Source organism: Scyliorhinus torazame, chromosome 31, assembly GCF_047496885.1.
Source record: "Scyliorhinus torazame isolate Kashiwa2021f chromosome 31, sScyTor2.1, whole genome shotgun sequence".
NCBI classification, from domain to species: Eukaryota; Metazoa; Chordata; class Chondrichthyes; order Carcharhiniformes; family Scyliorhinidae; genus Scyliorhinus; species Scyliorhinus torazame.
In genome coordinates, this window is record NC_092737.1 from 29,393,174 (window position 1) to 29,419,620 (window position 26,447).

The window sequence follows — 26,447 nt, forward strand, 5'->3', positions numbered from 1 at the left end:
TGAGCGCTATATGTTTCTTTTCTTGTTGATTAATCGGAAATTGAGTCATAAGGTGTAATTTCAATGTGTTATTTTCAGGTGTTAAATTAAAAGGTTTAATATTGTATTCGGAATGAAGTATTGTTTCAAAGTACCAAAGCCTTATTTCCTTCAGTCCATCACTCCTGGAGTGAATAATTCTTTCCAAACAGTCTGAATATTGGAGTTTCGGTTCAGTGTCGCAACCATTAGAACATAGAACATAGAAAGATATAGCGCAGTACAGGCCCTTCGGCCCACGATGTTGCACCGAAACAAAAGCCATCTAACCTACACTAAGCCATTATCATCCACATGCTTATCCAATAAACTTTTAAATGCCCTCAATGTTGGCGAGTTCTCTATTGTTGCAGGTAGGGCATTCCACGGCCTCACCACTCTTTGCGTAAAGAACCTACCTCTGACCTCTGTCCTATATGTATTACCCCTCAGTTTAAAGCTATGTCCCCTCGTGCTAGCCATTTCCATCCGCGGGAGAAGGCTCTCACTGTCCACCCTATCTAACCCCATGATCATTTTGTATGCCTCTATTAAGTCTCCTCTTAACTTTCTTCTCTCTACCGAAAACAACCTCAAGTCCATCAGCCTTTCCTCATAAGATTTTCCCTCCATATCAGGCAACATCCTGGTAACTCTTCTCTGCACCCGCTCCAAAGCTTCCACGTCCTTCCTATAATGCGGTGACCAGAACTGGACGCAATACTCCAAATGCGGCCGTACCAGAGTTTTGTACAGCTGCAACATGACCTCATGACTCCGGAACTCAATCCCTCTACCAATAAAGGCCAACACTCCATAGGCCTTCTTCACAACCCTATAAACCTGGGTGGCAACTTTCAGGGATCTATGTACATGGACACCTAGATCCCTCTGCTCATCCACACTTCCAAGAACTTTACCATTGGCCAAATATTCTGCATTCCTGTTATTCCTTCCAAAGTGATCACCTCACACTTCTCTACATTAAATTCCATTTGCCAACTCTCAGCCCAGCTGTTCAGCTTATCTATGTCCCTCTGTAACCTGCTACATCTTTCCGCACTGTCGACAACACCACCGACTTTAGTGTCGTCTGCAAATTTACTCTTTGTTGGGTTCTGGTCTAGAGTGGTCTGAGGGAAAGCTACAATAAGATCAACCAAAATGTTGTCCAATGACTGAGCAGGTCATATTGGCTATGGACTCACCACTGCTCCGAATTTGTATGTCCCCATATCTAACCCGCCAAAGTTGACACAATGTTGCATGTTCTTGGCAGCAGTGCAGACACAAACAGTATAGATGCGACATCGGGCAAAAATCATCGAGTGCGCTTCATGACGCTCACCCTGCTCTCACCTGAACAAATGACTCCGGCGTCGTTCCTCATTGGGCAGGAAGTGGGGCTGGCAATCTCGAAGGGGCAGACCCACAAGAAGGGCTCAGTCCCGTTGCAGTTGACGACGCTTCCCCAAGTGCGGCCTGTGCCTTCACCAAAGTGCCCGCTGCGAGTCGCAGTCCGGGCAAAGCCACAGCGCAGCTGTCGGCACACCACCTCTGCATCTGGCAGATCCCACTGCACGTCGCACACTGTCCCCCAGGTTCCATTGGCGTAACCCTCGATCCTTCCTGAACATGGAACCGGTCCATTGGCAAGTCGCAACTTGATGTCGGCTGTTAGGGTCAGAACAAGATATCAAGCACCTGTTCTCAAAGAAAGAAAAGTAACATTCTCCCTTACGTTCTGACAATCTAGCCCTACCATTCATTTATGCAGAATCATGGAATCCCTACAGAGCAGAAGGAGAACATTCGGCCCTTCGAGCCTGTGAACGAGCCACTCCCTCACAGTAGCCATGTAAGATCAGCTAGGGGCAATTTAGCGTGGCCAATCTACCTAACCTGCATGTATGTAGACACTAAGGCGCACTTTTGCATGGTCAATTCACCTAACACACACATCCATGGACGGGAGGGGGGGGGGATTTTATGAAGGACAATCATCTAACTTACGCATCCTTTGACTGAGGGAGGAAATCGGAGCACCCAGAGAAAACCTAGAACGACACGTGGAGAACGTGTAAACTCGATACAGACCCCCCCCCCCCCCCCCGCCGGATTTTACCTCCGGCCGTGTCACTGTGAGACAGCAGTGCTGTCCACTGGGCCACCCTACCGCCCATGTGTAATCAGACGCATATATACAAAAAAGATTATCTATCTTCTCGAATATCGAATGAATCGAAGAACGTTAGTTTCATTCTTCAGACACTTTACATGAGGATCGTGAATTATATGGAATTCAATTGGAACCCTGCTGAAATATCTACATTTATTGGGGCCGTTGCTGTTTGTCATTTTCATCAATGACCTAGAGGAAGACGCAGAAGGGTGGGTGAGTAAATTTGCAGACGATACTAAAGTTGGTGGTGTTGTCGATAGTGTGGAAGGATGTAGCAGGTTACAGAGGGATATAGATCAGCTGCAGAGCTGGGCTGAGAGGTGGCAAATGTAGTTTAATGTAGAGAAGTGTGAGGTGATTCACTTTGGAAGGAATAACAGGAATGCGGAATATTTGGCTCATGGTAAAGTTCTTGGAAGTGTGGATGAGCAGAGGGATCTAGGTGTCCATGTACATAGATCCCTGAAAGTTGCCACTCAGGTTGATTGGGTTGTGAAGAAGGCCTATGGAGTGTTTGCCTTTATTGGTAGAGGGATTGAGTTCCGGACTTAGGAGGTCATGTTGCAGCTGTACAGAACTCTGGTACGGCCGCATTTGGAGTATTGCGTCCAGTTCTGGTCACCGCATTATAGGAAGGACGTGGAGGCTTTGGAGCGGGTGCAGAGGAGATTTACCAGGATGTTGCCTGGTATGGAGGGAAAATCTTATGAGGAAAGGCTGATGGACTTGAGGTTGTTTTCGTTGGAGAGAAGAAGGTTAAGAGGAGACTTAATAGAGGCATACAAAATGATCAGGGGGTTAGATAGGGTGGACAGTGAGAGCCTTCTCCCGCGGATGGAAATGGCTGGTACGAGGGGACATAGCTTTAAACTGAGGGGTAATAGATATAGGACAGAGGTCAGAGGTAGGTTCTTTACGCAAAGAGTAGTGAGGCCGTAGAATGCCCTACCTGCTACAGTAGTGAACTCGCCAACATTGAGGGCATTTAAAATTTTATTGGAGAAACATATGGATGATAATGGCATAGTGTAGGTTAGATGGCTTTTGTTTCGGTGCAACATCGTGGGCCGAAGGGCCTGTACTGCGCTGTATCGTTCTATGTTCTATGTTCTATGCAATACCTTTGGTGCAATAGGAGACCTTTGGTCCATTGTTTCTGGACCAGTTCTCTAAACGATTATTTGCATTTGTTGCCTTACATATGCCCATTGCTTCTATTCAAATCATCATCTAATTACGTCCTGACTGCCGTGATTGACCCTCTCTCCACCACACATCCTGGCAGTCCATGCCAAGCTCCGAAACACTTATTGTGTGAATACGTTTTATTTTGTCTCTCATCAAACGTTCTAAATTCCACAGAGTAGCCGAAGGTCGGAATTGAACCTTGGTCCCTGGCGCCGTTATCCAGTCGTGCTAACCACTCTGCCACAATGCCCCTCTCGTTCTTGATCCTTTTACGAGCAGGAATAGTATCCCCTATCTATCTACTCTGTTCTGGGTGATTTAGACAAGTAGGTTGAGTGGGCAAACACCTGGCCGATGAAGTCGAATGGAACTAAATGTGAAGTTGTGCACGTAAGTGCGGGAAAAAGAAATAGAGACTATTATTCAAATGGCGATACATCATAAAACGTGGAGATAAAATCGTATCTGTATGTTCTTGTGATGCACTTGGGCAGGAAAACCGAGCAAATAAATTATAAAAGGCAGGACCCAGGGAAGGACAGAGGATCAGAGGAATCTTGGTGAGCATGTACATCGATTTCGTCAGGTAGCAGAGCAAGTGGATACATTGGTTCGGAAGGCATCTGGTATCCTTGCCTTAATTAGCCGAGGCACAGTGTTTAAGAGCAGGGAGCTCTTATGCTGGATCTATAAAAAAACATTGGTTTAGCCACAAAGAGAATATTGTGTGGGTTCTGGAATCCACATTATAGGAGGTATGTGATAGCACTGGAAAGCGTGCAGAGATTTACCAGAATTCGCCTGCTTTGAAGAGTTTTAGCTGTGAATAGAGATTGGATGGACGTGGATTATTTCCCTCGACGCAGTGGAGACTGTGGGGGGGGGGGGGGGCATGATTGAGATATATACAATTAGGAGGGGTATCGAGACACTATACAGGAACCAAATTTTCCCCTTCGTGGATGGGTCTATTACGAGGGGGCATAAATTTAAGAGACGGGGTGGGAGGTTTGGACGAGATGTGTGGAAAAGCTGTTTAACCCAGAGCGTGGTTGGAGTTTCGAACTTATTGCCTGAAACGATGAGACCTTCAATAAATGTTACATGTATTTATATGTTCACTTGTTATCCTAGGGTTTTCAAGGCCAATTGCCGGAAAAATAGATTACAATGGTTAGATGGTTATGTTTCACCGGCGCTGACACGATTGTCCGAATGGCCCTTTATGTTCTGTATAATTCTGTGAATCTCTGGTGCCAGAACTGTGGAATGTCCTCCCCTACACTCTGTGAAATTCATTCATCGTGATCTCCTCAGGTTAAATTACCTCCGCTTTATACAACCCAGAAATGAATGTTTCTTATTTACCTTTTACTCATCTCGCCTCCCCACCTTTCAAACATGTGTCTCAGCGTTCCAAAAAGTTTGACTTAAACCTCGAACAGCTCCACCTTCTTTCAAGACATAAGTTGTATTTGAATCACTTAGAATCACTTACCCATTACAGATATTTTCAGCGCTTCACTGTGCGAGGAGTTGTACAGCTTCCCTGAGGTCTTCATTTCATACTGACATGTGTACTCGCCATCGTCTTTTTTGCCTTCAGCAATAATGTCAAATAGTGCGGGCTTATCCTGGACCGCAGCGGGCTGGGAACTGACCAATATCTTCCCGTTGTCCTTGTACAAGAAATACGTCATGACAGAGAAATACCGCGGAGCTCGACAGGACAGACTAATGATCTGACCCGGGAGGAAATGCGGGGGTGCCGTATCCGTGGACAGCAATGGCTCCGGCGGTTCATCTACAGGGGTACACATGACAACTTTGTTCATACTGCGGTTCAACCATTCCGATCGACAGAAATAACACCCAAATTAAACAAATCACTTAAAGTGAGGTAGAAATGTAAGAGTCAGTCCATTCGAGGGTAAACTGCTGTGAGGAAAAAAGGGAATCACAAATGAGACATAAAAAACCTCAAACCAAAATGTGACGAATGGGGTAACTGAAGCGGCCCCAGCGGCCTCTCTCAACGGGCAGAGAATGTCTCGGGGGTACCAGTGGGTACCACACGCTCCATCTCCAGGCATACTGAGCCGCCAATTTTCACGACAAAACATAGGCGTCAAGACAGTTGGATGCAAACATGCAAATTAAGATGTTTTGTTATAAATTTAGAGTACTCGATTATTTTTTTTCCAATTCAGTGGCAATGTAGCGTGGCCAATCCACCTACCCTGCACATCTTTGTGTTCTGGGGCTAAACCTACACAAACATGGAGCGTAATGTGAGAAAGCCACACCGACAGTGACCCAGAGCCGGGACCAAACCTGGGAGGTCAGCGCCTTGAGGCAGCAGTGCTATCCACTGCACCACCGTGCTGCCTTCATGCAAATTATTATAACGCACCCTCCTCCATAACCGGAAGGGCAATCGGGTGATACGTCCATTTGTACCGTGCTGACTCACATGTATGGAGTATTAAATTGGGACTTGGTAAGTTTTATTACTATGATTCATCAACTGGGTGTCGCTATCGGTGATGCAGCCAACCGAATTTACCCTTTCCCCGCTGTCTGCATGAAGTTATTTGGGAGCCAGCTCTTATTCGCTTCATAGCTGAGAAGCCTCATTCCTCATTTCGGGACGCAAACCCCCTCGGTTAGTTTCCGATGGCCCATGAGCGTTTTCCGTTCCTCGTGTACATCAGCTATGCAAAAGGGTCTTGTTTCCCACAATTTAGTAGCTACATGGTCCACATGCACATTCCATGCCAAATTAATAAAAGATAAGTATCTGGCAATGAAATCTATTGAATCATGGTGGTATTTGATCGAACTCAATATCTTGGACCAACTGAGCAAAAACAATCCATTGTAAATGTTTCAATTTTCGTGCTGTGTAGAGGTCGGTCACCCAGTGGTTAGCACTGATACTTCACAGAGCCAGAGATCCGGGTTAGATTCTGGTACTAGGCGATTGCCTTTGTGGAGTTTGCACAATCTTCCCGTGTCTGAGTGTGTTTCATCCCACGGTCCAAAGATCTGCATTGACTATTCGAAAGATGCTCATTGGTTTTGAAAGGTAAGATTGGTTATGGGGTTACAGCTTGCAGGGTGGGGCTATGTGCTTCGGTTGGATGCACATTTGGAGGGCCGGCGCAAACATAATGGGCTGATTAGCCTTCTAATGTACTTTCGGAAGCCTATAACGATCTTTCCCATCCCTTATTGTTCGTGCCCCTTGCTGTGGCGCCCTGCTCACATGTGGGCCCACCAGTAAGACGGAAATATTCCCTGCACCTGAAAAAGGATGGGGAATTTAAATAAATCATTGCGTGATCACCACTGGTGGGGGCATTTCCAGTTCGAGTTTGCCAACAGACAGTCACTCCCTTCAGCTGTTGCGAACCCATCTCCCAGGGCTTCAGGTTGCGTCTTCTAGGTTTGACAGACCAGGCACGTTAACGGAGCCCAACTGTCTACCCCCATGTCAGTCGGCCCAAATATAAATTAGATAGATGTGAATTCCGTGATAGGCAATGCGTGTTAAAACAGAATTGGGTCGATTCTCCGAACACGCCCCCCCCCCGCGCCCCCCCCCCCCCCCAACCACCACCACCACCACCATTTCCCCCACGCCGCCCCTTTCCTCGTGTTTCTCGACGGCGCGGTAAATCGCTGGCAGCGGGATTCTCCAGCTGGTCAATGGGATTTCTCATTGAAGCCAACCTGAGGCTACCGGCAAACCCGTGGGCGAGGGCAGCGCCGCCGATAAAATAGTGCATCACATCGGGCATCCAATTCACGCGCAGAACACCGCACTGTGACTGAGTCTGGCAGATTTCCACCATCCAGATTAAAATGTTCCCGCACCCTAATGTGCGCGTCCCTGACCTTTCACTGTGATCATCTGTTGCTCGCTCTGCTCAGAGTTGAACACCAACTCCGAGATGTCCATGTCGAAGTTACAGGTATAGTTCCCGCTCTGCACACTCTGGATGTTCGCGATGGTGAAGTTCAGCGAATTACGATTCTCCGGGACAGGAATGGAGAGAAATGCCTTCTTCTCGCCGACTTTGTTCAGGAACATCCGGCTTCCAGCATAGAACATGGGGATGGCGCACTGGATGGTCACGTTCTCGCCCCGCATGAAGACACTCGGAGAGCGAATTACGGAGATGAGGGGCTTCAGTGGTTGATCTGGGGGTGGGGTCAGGAGAAAACAAGATTTCAAAGTAAAATCAATGAAGAGGAAGGAAGTTCGTTCCATGCAATAACCGTACAAACCCTTAATAAGGCAGAGGCCAATCAAATGGACGGCTCTGCTGCCTCACAGCGCCAGGTACTCGGGTTCAATTCCGGCTTTGGATAACTCTCTGTGTGGAGTTTGCACGTTCTCTCCGTGTCTGCGTGGGTTTCCTCCGTGGGCTCAAGTTTCCTCGCACAATCGAAACATGTACAGGGTAGCTGGATTGTCAATGTTAAAACTGCCCCTTAGTGCCCAAAGATGTGCATTTTAGGTGGGTTCATAGGGTTAGAGGAATGGGAAGGGGTGGTGTGGATGGGATTAGGAAGGCTGCTCTTTTACATGTCTGTGCAGACTCGATGGGTCGAATGGCTTCGTTCTGCACTGCAAGAATTCTATGTTTCTATAGCACTCCTGAGATTGGACCTCTCAAGAAACAGGTTGCACTCAGGGCTAGAGAATGACAATGTATGTCAGCCTTCTCAATGGCTCATTGAGACGCTGGTGGAAGTTAGTGCAGTGGGATTTTGTATTCTAAACCTCCGCCATATGAAGAAATACGGACGTGCGATCATGGAGCGCGTGGAGGCCCGTCAGTGCCTCTACATGACCATGTATTTGTGTCCAACGTTGGCTGAATTAACATCCCGATCCACCACCTTCCAAAGTCAATCTCTGCACCAGGGAAGCATAGTGGGAGCAGTGTACCGTCTACCGGATGCACCACGTTAATGCACCACGGCTTTCCCCTCTGCCGCGTCCCCAGAACCTTCCAGGTCCACGGTCATTGTCACTCAGAAGGACAAGGGCTATAGATCCGGCGGGAGGGGGAGGGGGGTTGCCGCGCCATCAGCAGGTTCTCGCCTTCTTTCCCGCACTTTCTCAGGGTCATGATCACGCAGTTCTCCCTGCCACCAGTGTGTGGATGCAGCGACATAATATGGATTGCTTCGTTTCAAGAAAGCAGAACATTAATATTTCCTCAAGGGGCAATTAGAAACGCTGCTCTAGGCAGTAGCGCCAACAATCCATGAATCGGCATACATTTCTCCCTTAATATCAAATATTGTGTAAAATACACCTTTGAAGCGCTGTGGGCATGGCATATTAGGTTACGAGCGGTTTCAAGGTCCAAATTTGCTTTTGTTATTCAGACACTTCACTTCAAGATGCTGTCCTGCAATGCCACACCGATCCACAGTCTGATAAATGTAGGGATTGCAGACATAAATATTGTTTTAAATGTAAATGGTGCAAACATGTTTTAAAAGCCTCTGTTAGAACATAGAACATTACAGCGCAGTACGGGCGCTTCGGCCCTCGATGTTGCGCCGACCTGTGAAACCAATCTAAAGCCCATCCACACAAAGAACAAAGACAATTACAGCACAGGAACAGGCCCTTCGGCCCTCCCAGCCTGCGCCGATCCAGACCCTTTATCTAAACCTGTCGCCTATTCCCCAATGATCTACTTCCCTCTGTTCCCCGCCCGTTAATATATATGTCTAGATGCAGCTTGAATGATGCTATCGTGCCCGCCTCTACCACCTCCGCTGGCAAAGCGTTCCAGGCACCCACCACCCTCTCCGTGCTCAAGGATGCTGCAAATATATCTGGTAAGGCACCGGCTATTTCGTCTCTCGGTATCCTCACTTACCTGGGATAGATCTCATCCGGACCTGGGGACTTGTCCACCTTAATGCCGTTTAGAATACCTAAAACCTCCCCCTTCCTGATGCCGAATTAACCTAGCGTATTTAACCATCCACCCCTAGCCTCAACATCCGTCATGTCCCTCTCCTAGGTGAATACCGATGCAAAGTACTCATTAAGAATCTCCCCCATTTCCTCTGACTCCATGCATAAATTCCGTCTTTTGTCTTTAAGTGTGCCAATCCTTTCTCTAGTTACCCTCTTGCTCCTTGTATACGAATAAAAGGCTTTGGGATTTTCCTTCACCCTGTTAGCCAAAGATATTTCTTGACCCCTTTTAGCCCTCTTTATTGAGCGTTTGAGATTTGTCCTACTTTTCCATAGCTCAGATCTTATGTATGATTCCTTTTTCATCTGAGCTAGTCTCACAATTCCATGCGTCATCCATGGTTCCCTAATCTTGCCATTTCTATCCCTCATTTTAACAGAGACATGTCTGCCCTGCATTCTAATCAACCTTTCCTTTAAAGACTCCCACATTTCAAATGTGGATTTACCCTTCAGCAGCCGCTCCCAATTCACATTCTCTGGCTCCTGCAGAATTTTGTTATTCTTGGCCTTTCCCCAATTTAGCACTCTTCCTTTAGGACCACTCTCGTCTTTGTCCATGAGCATTCTAAAACATACGGAATTGTGATCGCTATTCCCAAAGTAATAGAACATAGAACGATACAGCGCAGTCCAGGCCCTTCGGCCCACGATGTTGCACCAAAACAAAAGCCATCTAACCTACACTATGCCATTATCATCCATATGCTTATCCAATAAACTTTTAAATGCCCTCAATGTTGGCGAGTTCACTCCTGTTGCAGGTAGGGCATTCCACGGCCCCACCACTCTTTGCGTAAAGAACCTACCTCTGAACTCTGCCCTATATCTATTACCCCTCAGTTTAAAGCTATGTCCCCTCGTGCTAGCCATTTCCATCCGCGGGAGAAGGCTCTCACTGTCCACCCTATCTAACCCCCTAATCACCGACTGAAACATATCAGTCCCGAATACCACTATGGTCCCTTCCCGAGTTGGAATATTTTCATACTGCCCTAAAAAAAACTTTCCTGGGCGCTCCTTAAAAATTCTGCTCCATCTACGCCTCCAACACTACATGAGTCCCACTCAATGTTGGGGAAGTTAAAATCTCCCATCACGACCACCCTATTGCTCCTACGTTTTTCTATAATCTGTCTACATATTTGTACCTCTACTCCATTGTCATCCATATGTTTATCCAATGACCAATTAAATGCCCTTAATGTTGGCGAGTCCACTACTGTTGCAGGCAGGGCACTCCACGCCCTTATTGCACTCTGAATAAAGAACCTACCTCTGACATATGTCTTATATCTATTTCCCCTCAATTTAAAGGTATATACCCTCGTGCTAGGCATCACCATCCGAGGAAAAAGGCTCGCACTGTACACCCTATCCAATCCTCTGATCATCTTGTATGCCTCAATTAAGTCACCTCTTAACCTTCTTCTCTCTAACGAAAATAGCCTCAAGTCCCTCAGCCTTTCCTCGTAAGATCTTCCCTCCATACCAGGCAACATTCTGGTAAATCTCCTCTGCACCCTTTTCTGCATTAAACTCCATTTGCCTGCTCTCAGCCCAGCGCTGCAGTTTATCTATGTCACTCTGTAACTTGTAACATCCTTCCACACTGTCCAGAACTCCACCGACTTTAGTGTCATCTGCAAATTTACTCACCCATCCTTCTACGCTCTCCTCCAGGTCATTTATAAAAATGAGAAACAGCAGTGGCCCCAAAACAGATCCTTGTGGTACACCACTAGTAACTGGACTCCAGTCTCAACACTTCCCATTTACCTCCGAGGAAAAATGCTCACACTGTCCACCCTATCTAATCCTCTGCTCATCTTGTGTGCCTCTATTAAGTCACCTATTAACCTTCTGTACTCTAACGAAAACAGCCTCAAGTCCCTCAGCCTTTCCTCATAATATCTTACCTCCATAACCAGACAACATCCTGGCACATCTCCTCTGCACCCTTTCCAATGCTTCCACATACTTACTATAATGCAGCGACCATTATGATACAACGAGGCAAGACTTAGGATGCATAGGATGGGGAAGGACACTGCAGGGGATGGGCAGACTAGTGGGCTCGCCAACACTTAGGGCATTCAAATGGTCATTGTGTATACATTTGGGCGATAAGGGAAACGTGTAGATGGGCTTTTGAGTGGTTTCACAGGTCGGCGTAACATCGAGGGCCGACGGGCCTGTACTGCGCTGTAATATTCTATGTTCTATGTAATTGCCTTTTCCCCAGTTATAACTCTTGCCCTGGGCTATATACCTATCCCTTTCCATCGCTAAAGTAAACGTAACCGAATTGTGGTCACTATCACCAAAGTGCTCAGCTACCTCCAAATCTAACACCTGACCTGGTCCATTACCCAGTACCAAATCCAATGTGGCCTCGCCTCTTGTTGGTCTATCTACATACTGTGTCAGGAAAAACCCCTGCACACATTGGACAAAAACTGACCCATCTAAAGTACTCGAACTATAGTTTCCTGTAAATGTTTGGAAAGTTAAAGTCCCCCATAACAACTACCATGTTACTTCCGTTCCTATCCAGAATCATCTTTGCAATCCTTTCCTCTACACCTCTGAAACTTTTCGGAGGCCTATAGAAAACTACCAGCAGGGTGGCCTCTCCTTTCCTGTTTCTAACCTAAGCCCATACTACCTCAGTAGACAAGTCCTCATCAAACGTCCTTTCTGCCACCGTAGGACTGTCCGTGACTAACAATGCCACACATCCCCCTCTTTTACCACCTTCCTGAGCTTACTGAAACATCTAAACCGCGGAACCTGCAACAACCATTCCTGTCTCTGCTTCATCCATGTCTCCGAAATGGCCACAACATCGAAGTCCCAGGTACCAACCCATGCTGCAAGTTCACCCTCTTATTCAGGATGGTCCCTGCGCTGAAGTAGACACACTTCAAACCAACTTCCTGCCTGTAGGTCCACTCCTGTGACCTTGAAACCTTACTCATGACCACACTACTCTAAACCTCCTGTACACTGGAGCTACAATTCAGGTTCCCATCCCCCTGCTGGATTAGTTTAAACCCTCCCAAAGAGCATTAGCAAATATTAGTACCCCACTGGTTCAGGTGTAGACCATCCCATTTGTAGAGGCTCCACATACCCAGAATGAGCCCCAATTATCCAGGTATCTGAATCCCTCCCTCCTGCACCATCCCTGTAGCCACGTGTTCAACTGCTCTCTCTCCTTATTCCTCGTCTCGCTGGCACGTGGAACGGGTAATAACCCAGAGATAATAACGGTTTGTTCTAGCTGTAACATTCCACCGTAGCTCCCTGAATACCTGAACAAAGAACAAAGAAAAATTACAGCACATGAACAAGTCCTTCGGCCCTCCAAGCCTGCGCCAATCCAGATCCTCTATCTAAAACTGTCGTCTATTTTCTGAGGATCTGTATCGCCCTGCTGTCTGCCCATTCATGTATCTGTCTAGATACATCTTAAAATGACGCTATCGCGCCCGCCTCTACCACCTCCGCCGGCAATGCGTTCCAGGCACCCACACCCTCTGCGTAAATAACCTTCCACGCATATCTCTCTTAAACTTTTCCCCTCTCACCTTGAACTCGTGACCCCATCGTAATTGAGCCCCGCACTCTGGGAAAAAGCTTCTTACTATCCACTCTGTCTACACCTCTCATGATTGTGTAGACCTCAATGAGGTCAACCCTCAACCTCCGTCTTTCTAATGAAAATAATCCTAATCTACTCAACCTCTCTTCACTTATCTAAAGGTAGATAAGTCCCCAGGGCCGGATGGGATCTACCCCAGAATACTGAAGGAGGCTGGAGAGGAAATTGCTGAGGCCTTGACAGAAATCTTTGGATCCTCGCTGTCTTAAGGGGATGTCCCGGAGGACTGGAGAATAGCCAATGTTGTTCCTCTGTTTAAGAAGGGTGGCAGGGATAATCCCGGGAACTACAGGCCGGTGAGCCTTACTTCAGTGGTAGGGAAATTACTGGAGAGAAATCTTCGAGACAGGATCTACTCCCATTTGGAAGCAAATGGACGTATTAGTGAGAGGCAGCACGGTTTTGTGAAGGGGAGGTCGTGTCTCACTAACTTGATAGAGTTTTTCGAGGAGGTCACTAAGATGATTGATGCAGGTAGGGCAGTAGATGTTGTCTATATGGACTTCAGTAAGGCCTTTGACAAGGTCCCTCATGGTAGACTAGTACAAAAGGTGAAGTCACACGGGATCAGGGGTGAACTGGCAAGGTGGATACAGAACTGGCTAGGCCATAGAAGGCAGAGGGTAGCAATGGAGGGATGCTTTTCTAATTGGAGGGCTGTGACCAGTGGTGTTCCACAGGGATCAGTGCTGGGACCTTTGCTCTTTGTAGTATATATAAATGATTTGGAGGAAAATGTAACTGGTCTGATTAGTAAGTTTGCAGACGACACAAAGGTTGGTGGAATTGCGGATAGCGATGAGGACTGTCTGAGGATACAGCAGGATTTAGATTGTCTGGAGACTTGGGCGGAGAGATGGCAGATGGAGTTTAACCTGGACAAATGTGAGGTAATGCATTTTGGAAGGGCTAATGCAGGTAGGGAATATACAGTGAATGGTAGAACCCTCAAGAGTATTGAAAGTCAAAGAGATCTAGGAGTACAGGTCCACAGATCACTGAAAGGGGTTACACAGGTGGAGAAGGTAGTCAAGAAGGCATACGGCATGCTTGCCTTCATTGGCCGGGGCATTGAGTATAAGAATTGGCAAGTCATGTTGCAGCTGTATAGAACCTTAGTTAGGCCACACTTGGAGTATAGTGTTCAATTCTGGTCGCCACACTACCAGAAGGATGTGGAGGCTTTAGAGAGGGTGCAGAAGAGATTTACCAGAATGTTGCCTGGTATGGAGGGCATAAGCTATGAGGAGCGATTGAATAAACTCGGTTTGTTCTCACTGGAACGAAGGAGGTTGAGGGGCGACCTGATAGAGGTATACAAAATTATGAGGGGCATAGACAGAGTGGATAGTCAGAGGCTTTTCCCCAGGGTAGAGGGGTCAATTACTAGGGGGCATAGGTTTAAGGTGAGAGGGGCAAAGTTTAGAGTAGATGTACGAGGCAAGTTTTTTACGCAGAGGGTAGTGGGTGCCTGGAACTCACTACCGGAGGAGGTAGTGGAGGCAGGGACGATAGGGACATTTAAGGGGCATCTTGACAAATATATGAATAGGATGGGAATAGAAGGATACGGACCCAGGAAGTGTAGAAGATTGTAGTTTAGTCGGGCAGTATGGTCGGCACGGGCTTGGAGGGCCGAAGGGCCTGTTCCTGTGCTGTACATTTCTTTGTTCTTTGTTCTTTGTTCTTATAGCGCACTCCCTACCAGGCAACGTCCTGGTGAACCTCGTCTGCTCCCTCTCCAAAACATCCACATCCTTTTGATAATGTGGTGACCAGAACTGTACGCAGGTTTCCAAATGTGGCCCAACCAACGTCTTATACAACTGTAATAAGACCTGCCAACTCTTCTACTTAATACCCCTTCCGATAAAGGAAAGCATGCCGTATGCCTTCTTGACCACTCTATCGACCTGCACAGCCACCTTCAGGGTACAATGGACCTGAACACCCAGATCTCTCTGTACATCAATTTCCCCCAGGGCTTTTTCATTTACCATATAGTTCGCTCTTGAATTGGATCTTCCAAAATGCATCATCTCGCATTTGCCCGGATTGAACTCCATCTGCTATTTTTCTTCCCAACTCTCCAATCTATCTGTATTCTGCTGTATTATCTGACAGTCACCTTCACTATCTGCTACTCCACCAATCTTAGTGTCATCTGCAGACTTGCTAATCAGACCACCAATACCTTCCTCCAGATCATTGTTGTACCTGCTTTATATCCCCATCCCTTTTCCTATGTCGTTGGTGCCTATTAGGACCACGACTTGGGCTGCTCCACCTCCCCTTTCAGGATCCCTAAAAGACGATCCGAGACATCACGGACCCTGGCATCTGGGAGGCAACACACCAACCACGAGTCTCACTCGTTCCAACAGAATCTCCTATCTGTCCCCCTAACTATGGAGTCCCCAATGACTAATGCTCTACTCCTCTCCCCCCCCCCTTTCCCTTCTGAGCAACAGGGACAGACTATGTGTCAGAGACCTGTACCCATGGCTTACCCGTGGTAAGAACACCTCCCCCCCCAACCAGTATCCAAACGCCTATACATGTTACTAAGGGGAACGACCAGAGGGGATCCCTGTACTGACTGCTTCCTCCCAGCCCCGCTCACCGTCACCCATCTATTTTCATTCTTCGGAGTACGTACATCCCTGAAGCTTATATCTAAGACCAGCTATGCATCACGAATGATCCGAAGTTCATCCAGCTCCAGCTCTAGTTCCCTAACACTTCCCACAGGTGAAATTAGCAAGGATACTGACGATGACCTTCACCTCAAATATTCTGCAGGAGGAACATTGCACTGCCTTCCTTGCCATCCCCTATAGATAACTTGATGATAAAACAAGAAAAAAAGAAATAGCTTACCTGATATTCACTCAACCCCTTAGGTTAGAGGAGGAGGGAGGGTGGGGGACACTAAAAGTGTAGTGTCTCGGGTTTAAGAATCGCCCAACTTACCTACAGGTACTACACACCCTCCCGGAACCTCCCACGCCCGTTTTCTGCTGCTCTGAAAGAAAAACAACTCCGAAAAAAGTAAGTTAAAAACATATTTTCAGCTTACCTTCAGCTCTCCTTACCAAAAAATCGCTCCCATTTCTGCCTGCTCAGCTGGAAGAATGAGGTCTGAACCTTGGAGGTAAGTGCCTTTTAAAGAAAACTACACACCTTCCCAGAACTCCCCACGGCCGAATTCCGGTTTCCTGCTGCTCTGAAAGAAAAACAACTCCGAAAAAATAAGTTAAAAACAAAAATTCAGCTTACCTTCAGCTCTCCTTACCAAAAACATTGCTCCCCTCTCTGCCTGCTCCGCTGGAAGAATGAAGTCTGAAACTCGGAGGTAAGTGCATTTTAAAGAAAACTACATACCTTCACACAACTCGCCACGGCTGACTTCCCGTTTCTTGATGCTCTGAAAGAAAAACAACTCCGTAAAAAGTCAGATAAAAACAAAAATTCAGATTACCTTCAGCTCTCCTCACCAAAAAATCGCTCCGCTGGAAGAATAAAGTCTGAACCTCGGCGGTAAGTGCCTTTTAAAGAAAACTACACACCTTCCCAGAAAGGAAGGGTATGTATTTGACTGCTGTAGTGATGTTTCCCAAATAATTCTTGTTTCAAAGGCAGCCAGACATCGGGACTGCAGATGTGAAATTAAGATATCATAAAACTAAGATAATAAATAATTGGTGCCATGGATATTATTTACTGAAATGGAATTTGTTTATCGACCACAGGCTCCATGGGGAGTAAATTAATATAGGTGCTGTGTTCATCTTTTCCGGATGGTCATGAGGCAGCCAGTGGGATAATAGGGACTGTTTAGCTCAGTTGGCAGGACAGCTGGTGTGTGATGCAGAACAGGGCGTGTTCACATTAACCTAACCTCCGATACTTGATGAGGTTATTCATGACTGGCCCCGACTTCTCAACCTTACCCTTCGCCGCAAGTTAAGACACCACCAGTCAGATCTCTACCATAAAAGGGAAAACGACCTATTTTCAACAAGGACTTTGGCAACTTCACTTATTCGCAGGTTCTTGAAGCCAGCTCCCCTCCAACTTTAGAAGGGCAAATAGGGACGGGCAATCAATGCTGGCCTATCCAGCGACGCCCACAGAAATGTGTTTTGGTTTAAAGGGAATTGTGTACGGCAGCAAACGGATGTTTAACATGCATGATACCATATTTCTCTACCACCTGATTTCTGAAAGACGGACTATACTTTACTTAATTGGCAGAAACATAACATTTCTCATAATGCAAAGAACTCCATTAAGCGATAAATTAACATTGTATCTAATGCCACACCATTGGGAGGATGTGATGGCTTTAAAGAGGGTGGAGAGGAGATTCAGCGGGATTTTGCCTCTGCTGGCGAGTTTCAACTATGGAGAGACTCTGGGGTTGTTTTACTTGGAGCAAGAAGGCTGAGGAGAGACCTCATTGAGTTGCGTAAAAATATGAGGAGTATAGATGAGTAGATAGGAAGGAACTGTCCTCCTGAGCGGAGGGGAAAGTAACGAGGGGCAGAGAATTAAGGTAAGGGGCAAGAGATTTGGAGAGGATTGGAGGAAAAACGTTTTTACCTAGAGTGTTGTTTGTAATCTGGAAGTGCCTGTCTGAAAGGGGGGTGGAGGCAGAGAGCCAAAAAACATTCAAGAAACATTTGGAGGAGCACTTGAAACGTCAGAGCGTACAGGGCTACGAACTAAAGATGGAAATGAGAATTAAAAATTTAGGTGCTTAATGGCCAGCCCGATGGACCGAATGGCCCCTCTCCGTAATGTAAATAAAACCACAACAACACCAGACGCAGGCGCAGAAGACGGCCACCTCGGCCCATCAATTGTGTTTCGCCGTTCCCTGAAATGGCGGCTGATCTCATACAACCTTCCCTCCACTTTCCAGCCTTATCCTCGCAACATCAATTTCCTCACTGATTAAAATTCTGTCTCAGCCTTGAACATGCTTACCAACCCAGCCTCTACATTCATCTGTGGTAAAGAATTTCAGATATTCACTACCCTGTGAGAGAAGTTCCTCCTCATCTGTGTCCGAAATTAACGCCATCTCCTTATTCTGAGGTGCCCACAAACGAAAACAGCCTCTCAGCTTCTACCCTCTCAAAGCCACGTAAGGATCCTATATGTCGCAATAAGTTGGTCTTTCATTCATCTAATCTCCCAGTGAGTACAGGCCTAACCTACTCAACCTCACCTCATAAGGAAATTCCTTCTCACCGGGCTCAACCTCGTGAAAATTCTCCCGACTGTTGTATCAGCTAATGGGACCAAAGCTGCTCACAGTATTCCAGGTGTGGTCAACAAGTAACAAAGAACAAAGAAAAATACAGCTCAGGAGCCAGGCCCTTTGGCCCTCTAAGCCTGTGCCAACCACGCTGCCTGTCTAAACTAAAATCTTCTACACTGCCGGGGACCATATCACTCTATTCCCATCCTATTCATGTATTTGTCAAGATGCCCAATAAACGTCACGATCGTCCCTGCTTCCAGCACCTCTTCCGACAGCGAGTTCCAGGTCTGAGTGTTCAAGTTATTAACAGGGGAAACCAGGGTAGGTAAATATAAACCTTTTCCACTGGTAGGGGATTATACAACTAGGGGGCATAATCAGGCGACAATCAGCCATAATTGAACTAAATGGCGGGACTGACTCTAGGGGATAAATCGCGTTCTCCTATTCCTATGTTCCTCTGTTCCCACTGCCTTGGCTAGCTTCAGCAAGTCTTCCCTACGTGTATTGCATCCCCTTTAAAATAAAGGCCAACGTCTTATTTGTCTTTCCAACTTTCTGCTGAACCTGCATGCTCGGTTTTTCCGTGACTTACGGATGAGTATACCACTTGGGCAAATATGTCGCTAGACTGCCCGACACGCCGCGATTCATTGATCGACACTTACCTGAGCACGTTACGTCAGCTCGGAAGCCGCCATAACACATCCCATCATTCCAGGCAATTGAATAGCATTGCCAGAGTAGGGGTTCAGACCCCAGGCACTGGACGTGTGACAAGGGTATTGGGCCGCGTGGTGCCGGGGATCGTTCTCCTCGAGAAGCGCTCTTGACAAATCCGCAGCCAAGATGTCGACAGATCACCTGCCCGGCAGCAAGGTTCCAGGTGTCGCCGCAGACCTTCCCCCAGGTACCGTTTAAGTAGATTTCCACCGTTCCCGCGCAGTCACTATCCTTGCTCACGAGTCTGATCTGCACGTCATCTGAAAATTCAATGACAGGCATTAGGCGTTAGGCGTGGCGGCACGATGGCAAGTGGTTAACACTGCTGCCTAACAGCGCAAGGGACCCGGGGTTCAATTCCGGCATCGGAGTGGATTATCACGTTCGCCCTTTGGCTGCGGTGCTTTGGTTTCGTCCTACAGTCCAATAATCGGCAGGGTAGGTGGATCCGTCATGCTAAAATTGTCTCTTAGCGTGCAGAGATATACAGTTTACGTGGATTGGCCACCATAATTTGCCCCTACGTGTCCGGTGCTCAGGTGGGGTCAAGGGGATAAAAATAAAGACAATCGGAGCAGGAGGAAACTAACCGACACTTCGAGCCTGCTCCGCCATTCATTATGATCCTGGCTCATCATTAAATTCAAAATCCTGATCCCGCCTTCCCCCCATATGCCTTGATCCGTTCAGCTATATCGAATTACTTCTTGAAAATACACAACGTTTGGCTCAAGCAGTTTCTGTGGTCGCAAATTCCACAGATTCCCCAATCTCTCGGTGAAGAACGTTCTCCCCACCTGAATGCGAAAAGGATTACCATTTATCGCCAATCAATTACCTCTTGATCTGGACTCCCCCACCATCGCGAACATTATTTTTGAACCTACCCTGTCTAAATATGTTTGCATTTTCCAACTTTCTATGAGATACTCGCTTATTCGTCACAATGTATATAAACCTCACCGAGTTACCCTCTCCTCGTCTAACGGTCCCGCCATTCCAGGAATAGGCCTTGTAAACATTCGCTGCACTTCCGCCAAAGCACAAACTGGTCTTCCCCAATACTGGTCTTTATTCTCCAGATGTGGCATCACAAATACCCGATGCAATTGCAGAAAACCATCCCTATTCCTATATTCAAGAACTCTTGTATTTTCCTTCTTTACTGCCTGCTGTACGTGCGCTCTTACTTTTGCTGACTAATGCACGAGAACTTCAAGGTCTCGCTGAGCATCCACCTGTCTCATTTGCACCCATTCAAATAATAATCGCCCGCCTATCTTTGCTACCAAAGCGGTTATAACATCGAATATAGATTATTGAACAGTACAGCACAGTACAGGCCCTTCAGCTTACGATGTTGGGCCGTCCATTTATCCTAATGTACACCTTCAATGTACTGCTGCCCATGTGCTTGTATAACAGTCGCTTAAATGTCCCTAATGATTCTGACGTCACCAGCTCTGCTGGCAGTGCATTCAACACGCCCACTACTCTCTGTGGAAAGAACCGAACTCTGACATCTCCCCTATAACTTCCTCGAATCACCTTAAAATTATGTCCCCTCGTGACAGCCATTTCGACCCTGGGGAAAAGTATTTGGCTATCCTTTCTATCCATGCCTCTGATTACCTTGTACACCTCTATCAAGTCGCCTCTCCGCCTTCTTCGCGTCAGTGAGAAAGCCCTGTCTCCCTCAATCTCTCTGCATGAGACATGCCCTCCAGTCCAGGCAGCATCCTGGGAAATCTCTGTTCTCCCCTCTCCAAAGCATCCACATCTTTCCTATAATGAGGCAACCAGAACTGGACACAATATTCCAAGTGTGGTCTAACTAGAGTTTTATAAAGCTGCTGCAAAACCTCGTGGCTCTTAATCTCAAGCCCCCTGTGAATGAAAGCCAACACACCATACGCCTTCTTAACAACCCTATCAACCTACTGGGTGGCAACTTTGAGGGATCTATGTACGTGGTCACCAAGATCCGTCTGTTCCTCCACACTTCCAAGAATCATGCCTTTAACCCTGTATTCAGCATTCATATTCGACCTTCCAAAATGGATCACTACACATTTATGAAGGTTGAACTCCATCTGCCACCTCTCAGCCCAGCTCGGTGAGAAATATGACAACTACTAGAGCGAGGGTAGGTCCGATCAAGGACAGTAGCGGGAGATTGTGTATTGGGTCTGAAGAGATCGGAGACGTCTTGAACGAGTACGTTTCTTCAGTATTTGCGAATGAGAGGAGCCATGTTCTTGGAGATGGCAGTGTGTAACAGACTAGTAACGTCGATGAGATACTTGTTAGGAAGGAAGATGTGTTGGGAATTTTGAAAAACTTGAGGATAGACAAGTCCCCCGGGCCTGACGGGATATCTCCAAGGATTCTATGGGAAGCAAGAGATGAAATTGCAGAGCCGTTGGCAATGATCATTTCGTCCTCACTGTCAACAGGGGTGGAACCAGGGGGTTGGAGAGTGGCGAATGTCGTGCCGCTGTTCAAAAAAGGGAATAGTGATAACCCTGGGAATTGCAGGCCAGTTCGTCTTACTTCGGTGGTAGGCAAAGTCATGGAACGGGTACTGAGGGATAGGATTTCTGAGCATCTGGAAATACACTGCGTGATTAGGGATAGTCAGCACGGATTTGTGAGGGGTACATCTTGCCTCACAAATCTTATTGAATTCTTTGAGGAGGTGACCAAGCACGGATGAAGGTAAGGCAGTGGCTGAAATATACATGGATTTTAGTAAGGCATTTGAAAAGATTCCCCATGATAGGCTTATGCAGAAAGTAAGGAGGCATGGGGTAGAGGGAAATTTGGCCGGTTGGATAACGAACTGACTAAACGATAGAAGTCAGAGAGTGGTGGCCTCCATATTCAGCCTGGAGGCGAGTTACCAGTGGCATACAGCAGGGGTCAATTCTGAGTCCTCTGCTGTTTGTGATTTTCATTAATGACTTGGATGACGGAGCTGAAGGGTGGGTCAGTAAATTTGCAGACGATACGAAGATTGGTGGAGTAGTGGATAGTGAGGAGGGCTCTTGTCGGCTGCAAAGAAACATAGAAATGATGCAGGTTTGGAATGAGAATTGGCAGATGGAGTGTAACCCTGAAAAGTGTGAGGTTGTCCATTTTCGAAGGACAAATATGATTGCGGAACACAGGGTTAACGGTAGGCTTCTTGGCAATGTGGAGGAGCACAGAGATATTGGCGTCTATGTTCATAGATCTTTGAAAGTTGCCACTCAAGTGGATAGGGCTGTGAAGAAGGCCTATGGTGTGCTAGCGTTTATTAGCAGAGGGATTGAATTTAAGAGCCGTGAGGTGACGATGCAGCTGTACAAAACCTTGGTAAGGCCACATTTGGAGTACTGTGTGCAGTTCTGATCGCCTCATTTTAGGGAGGATGTGGAATCTTTGCAAAAGGTGCAAAGGCGATTTACCAGGATGTTGCCTGGAATTGAGAGTAGGTCTTACGAAGAAAGGTTGAGGGGAGAGTTGAGACAGGTTTATAAGATGATCAGGGTAATAGACAGTCAGAGACATTACAAGGGGACAAACATTTAAGGCGAATGGTGGAAGATATAGGGCGGATGTCAGAGGTAGATTCTTTACCCAGAGAGTAGTGGGGCATGGAGTGTACTGCCTGTGGAAGTAGTTGACTCGGAATCATTAGGGACTTTCAAGTGTCTATTGGATAGGTACATGGATTACAGTAGAATGATGGGGTGTAGATTAATTTATTCTTAATCTAGAACAAATGTTCGGCACAACATCGTGGGCCAAAGGGCCTGTTCTGTGCTGTACTTTCTGTGTTCTGTGTTCTATGTTCTCTGCATCCTGTCGATGTCCTGGTGTGACCTGCAACAACCCTCAGCACTACCCACAACTCCACCAACCTTCGTGTCATCGGCAAACTTACTAAACCTCGTTTCTCCTTCCTCATACAAGTCATTTATAAAAACCACAAAGAGCAGAGGTCCCAGAACAGATCCTTGCGGGACACGACTGGTCACCGACCTCCAGGAGGAATACCTTCCATCCACTACCACTCGCTGTCTTCTTTTGGCCAGCCAATTCTGTTCCAGACAGCCGATTTTCACTGTATCCCATGCCCCCTAACCTTCTGAATGAGCCTACCGCGGGGAACCTTATCAAATGCCTTACTGATATCCATATACAACACATCCACTGCCCGACCTTCTTCCATGTGTCTCGTCACATCCTCAAAGAATTCAATGAGACTTGTCAGGCATGACCTGCCTCTCCAAAAGCCATGCTGACTATATTTAATCAAACAATATTTTTCAAAATATTCATAAATCCTATCTCTCAGAATAATTTCCAATATTTTGCTCACCACAGACGTTAGGCTGATGGGTCTGTAATTCCCACGGATTTCCCTATTCCCTTTCTTGAACAGCCGAACGACATTCGCCTCCCTCCAATCATCCGGCACTACTCCAGTGGAGAGTGTGGTCGCAAAGATCATCGCCAACGGCGCAGCAATCTCCTCCTTCGCTTGCCGTAGTAACCTTGGGTATATCCCGTCAGGCCCAGAGGACTTATCTATCCTGATGCTTTTCAAAATTTACAGCACATCCTCCTTCTTAATATCAACCTGTTCGTGCCTATTAACCTTGTTCACACTGTTCTCATGGGTATCAAGGTCACTCTCTCTAGTGAATACTGAAGCAAGATATTAATTTAGGGCCTCCCCCATCTCCTCAGACTCTATGCACAATTTCCGCCCAGTATCCCTGCTCGGCCCTACCCTCACTCTGATTATCCTCTTATATCTCACATAAGCGTCGAACGCCTTGAGGTTTTCCCTAATCCTTCCCGCCAGGGCTTTTTCATGTCCCCTTCTAGCTCTCATCAGTCCATTTTTGTGTCCCTTCCTGGCTACCTTGTTACCCTCCAGAGCCTAGTCAGATCCTTGCTTCCTCAACCTTACGCAAGCTTCCTTCTTCCACTTGATTAGAAGCTCCACTTCTCTTGTCATGCAAGGCTCCTTCACCTTAGCATTCCTTCCTCGTCTCAGTGGGACAAAACTATTCCATAGTGTCCAAAATTGTCCTTAGTGTTGGGTGGGGTTACTGGGTTATTGGGATAGGGTGGAGTGTGCACCTTGGGTGGAGAGCTCTTTCTAAGAGCCGGTGCAGACTCGATGGGCCCAATGGCCTCCTTCTGCAATGTAAATTCTATGAAATATTAAGGAAGTTGGAGTCACCCATGACAAGAACTCTGTTCCTTCTGCACTTTTCCAAGATCTGCCGCCCAATCTGTTTCTCTATCTTTCTGCTATGATTGGTGGGGATATAGAAAACTCCCAATAAAGTGACTGCTCCTTTCTTGTTTCTCACTTCCACCCATACTGACTCAGTAGACAAACCCTCCAGACCTTCCACCTTTTCTGCAGCTGTTGTGCACTCCCTAATTAACAGTGTCACCCCCTCCTCGTTTACCTCCCTCCCGATTCTTCTGAAAACATCAAAACACCGGAACATCTGACAACCATTCCTGCCCCTGTGAAATCCATGTCTCCGTAATGACCACAACATCGTAGATCCAAGTGCCGATCCATGCTATAAGTACATGTCCCTTATTCCTGACACTCCTTCCATTGAATCTGACCTGACATTTATCCACATCATACTGCATCTGCCATGCATGTGCCGCCATACTAAGCCTGTACATATCGCTGCGCATATATGCACCCTCATCACAGCTCACACGTCCACCCAACTTTGTATAATTTGCAAAATTTGAAGAGAATACATTTAGTTGCCTCGTCGAATTCATTAATATATAATGTGAACAGTTGGGATAAAAGCACATATCGTACGCTACCTCCACTAGTCACGGCCTACCAATTAGAAAAAGACCCTTTTTTCGAACTTGTTGCTTCCTGTCTTTTAACCAGCCCCCTATCCAAGAACAAAACAAAGAACAAAGAAATGTACAGCAAAGGAACAGGCCCTTCGGCCCTGGAAGCCCGTGCCGACCATGCTGCCCGACTAAACTACAATCTTCTACACTTCCTGGGTCCGTATCCCTCTATTCCCATCCTATTCATGTATTTGTCAAGATGCCCCTTAAATGTCACTATCGTCCCTGCTTCCACCAACTCCTCCGGTAGCGAGTTCCAGGCACCCACTACCCTCTGCATACATCTACTCTAAACCTTGCCCCTCTCGCCTTAAACTTATGCCCCCTAGTAATTGACCCCTCTACCCCGGGGAAAAACCTCTGACTATCCACTCTGTCTATGCCCCTCATAATTTTGTAGACTTCTATCAGGTCGCCCCTCAACCTCCTTCGTTCCAGTGAGAACAAACCGAGTTTATTCAACCGCTCCTCAGAGCGAATGCCCTCCATACCAGGCAACATTCTGGTACATCTCTTCTGCACCCTCTCTAAAGCCTCCACATCATTCTGGTAGTGTGTCGACCAGAATTGTGGCCTAACTAAGGTTCTATACAGCTGCAACATGACTTGCCAATTCTTATGCTCAATGCCCCGGCCAATGAAGGCAAGCATGCCGTATGCCTTCTTGACTACCTTCTCCACCTGTGTTGCCCCTTTCAATGACCTGTGGACCTGTACTCCTAGATCTCTTTGACTTTCAATACTCTTGAGGGTTCTACCATTCACTGTATATTCCCTACCTGCATTAGACTTTCCAAAATGCATTACCTCACATTTTTCCGGATTAAACGCCATCTGCCATCTCTCCGCCCAAGTCTCCAAGCAATCTAAATCCTGCTGTATCCTCTCACAGTCCTCATCGCTATCCGCAATTCCACCAACCTTTGTGTCGTCTGCAAACTTACTAATCAGACCAGTTACATTTTCCTCCAAATCATTTATATGTACTACAAACAGCAAAGTTCCCAGCACTGATCCCTGTGGAACGCCACTGGTCACAGCCCTCCAATTAGAAAAGCATCCTTCCGTTGCTACTCTCTGCCTTCTATGACCTAGCCAGTTCTGTACCCACCTTGCCAGCTCACCCCTGATCCCGTGTGACTTCACCTTTTGTACTAGTCTACCATGAGGGACCTTGTCAAAGGCCTTACTGAAGACCATATAGACAACGTCCATTGCCCTACCTGCATCAATCATCTTCGTGACCTCCTCGAAAAACTCTATCAAGTTAGTGATACACGACCTCCCCTTCACAAAACCGTGCTGCCTCTCACTAATATGCCCATTTGCTTCCAAATGGGAGTTGATCCTGTCTCGAAGAATCCTCTCCAGTAATTTCCCTACCACTGAAGTAAGGCTCAACGGCCTGTAGTTCCCTGGATTATCCTTGCTACCCTTCTTAAACAGAGGAACAACATTGGCTATTCTCCAGTCCTCCGGGACATCA

At 46.8% G+C, this 26,447-nt stretch overlaps 1 protein-coding gene across 6 annotated transcripts in view; it reads right to left on the reverse strand.

Annotated features, from left to right (window-relative positions):
- The window catches only part of LOC140404772 (scavenger receptor cysteine-rich domain-containing protein DMBT1-like), a 169,010-nt gene that overhangs the window by 119,387 nt on the left and 23,176 nt on the right, over window positions 1-26,447 (reverse strand). For all 6 annotated transcript variants that reach the window (XM_072493492.1, XM_072493495.1, XM_072493497.1 and 3 more), the window contains 4 exons: window positions 19,009-19,323; window positions 7,289-7,594; window positions 4,887-5,192; window positions 1,378-1,692 (listed from right to left, as the gene is read on the reverse strand). In XM_072493492.1, the coding sequence (XP_072349593.1) occupies window positions 1,378-1,692; window positions 4,887-5,192; window positions 7,289-7,594; window positions 19,009-19,323 (1,242 nt within the window). The remainder of the gene's footprint in view (window positions 1-1,377; window positions 1,693-4,886; window positions 5,193-7,288; window positions 7,595-19,008; window positions 19,324-26,447) is intronic.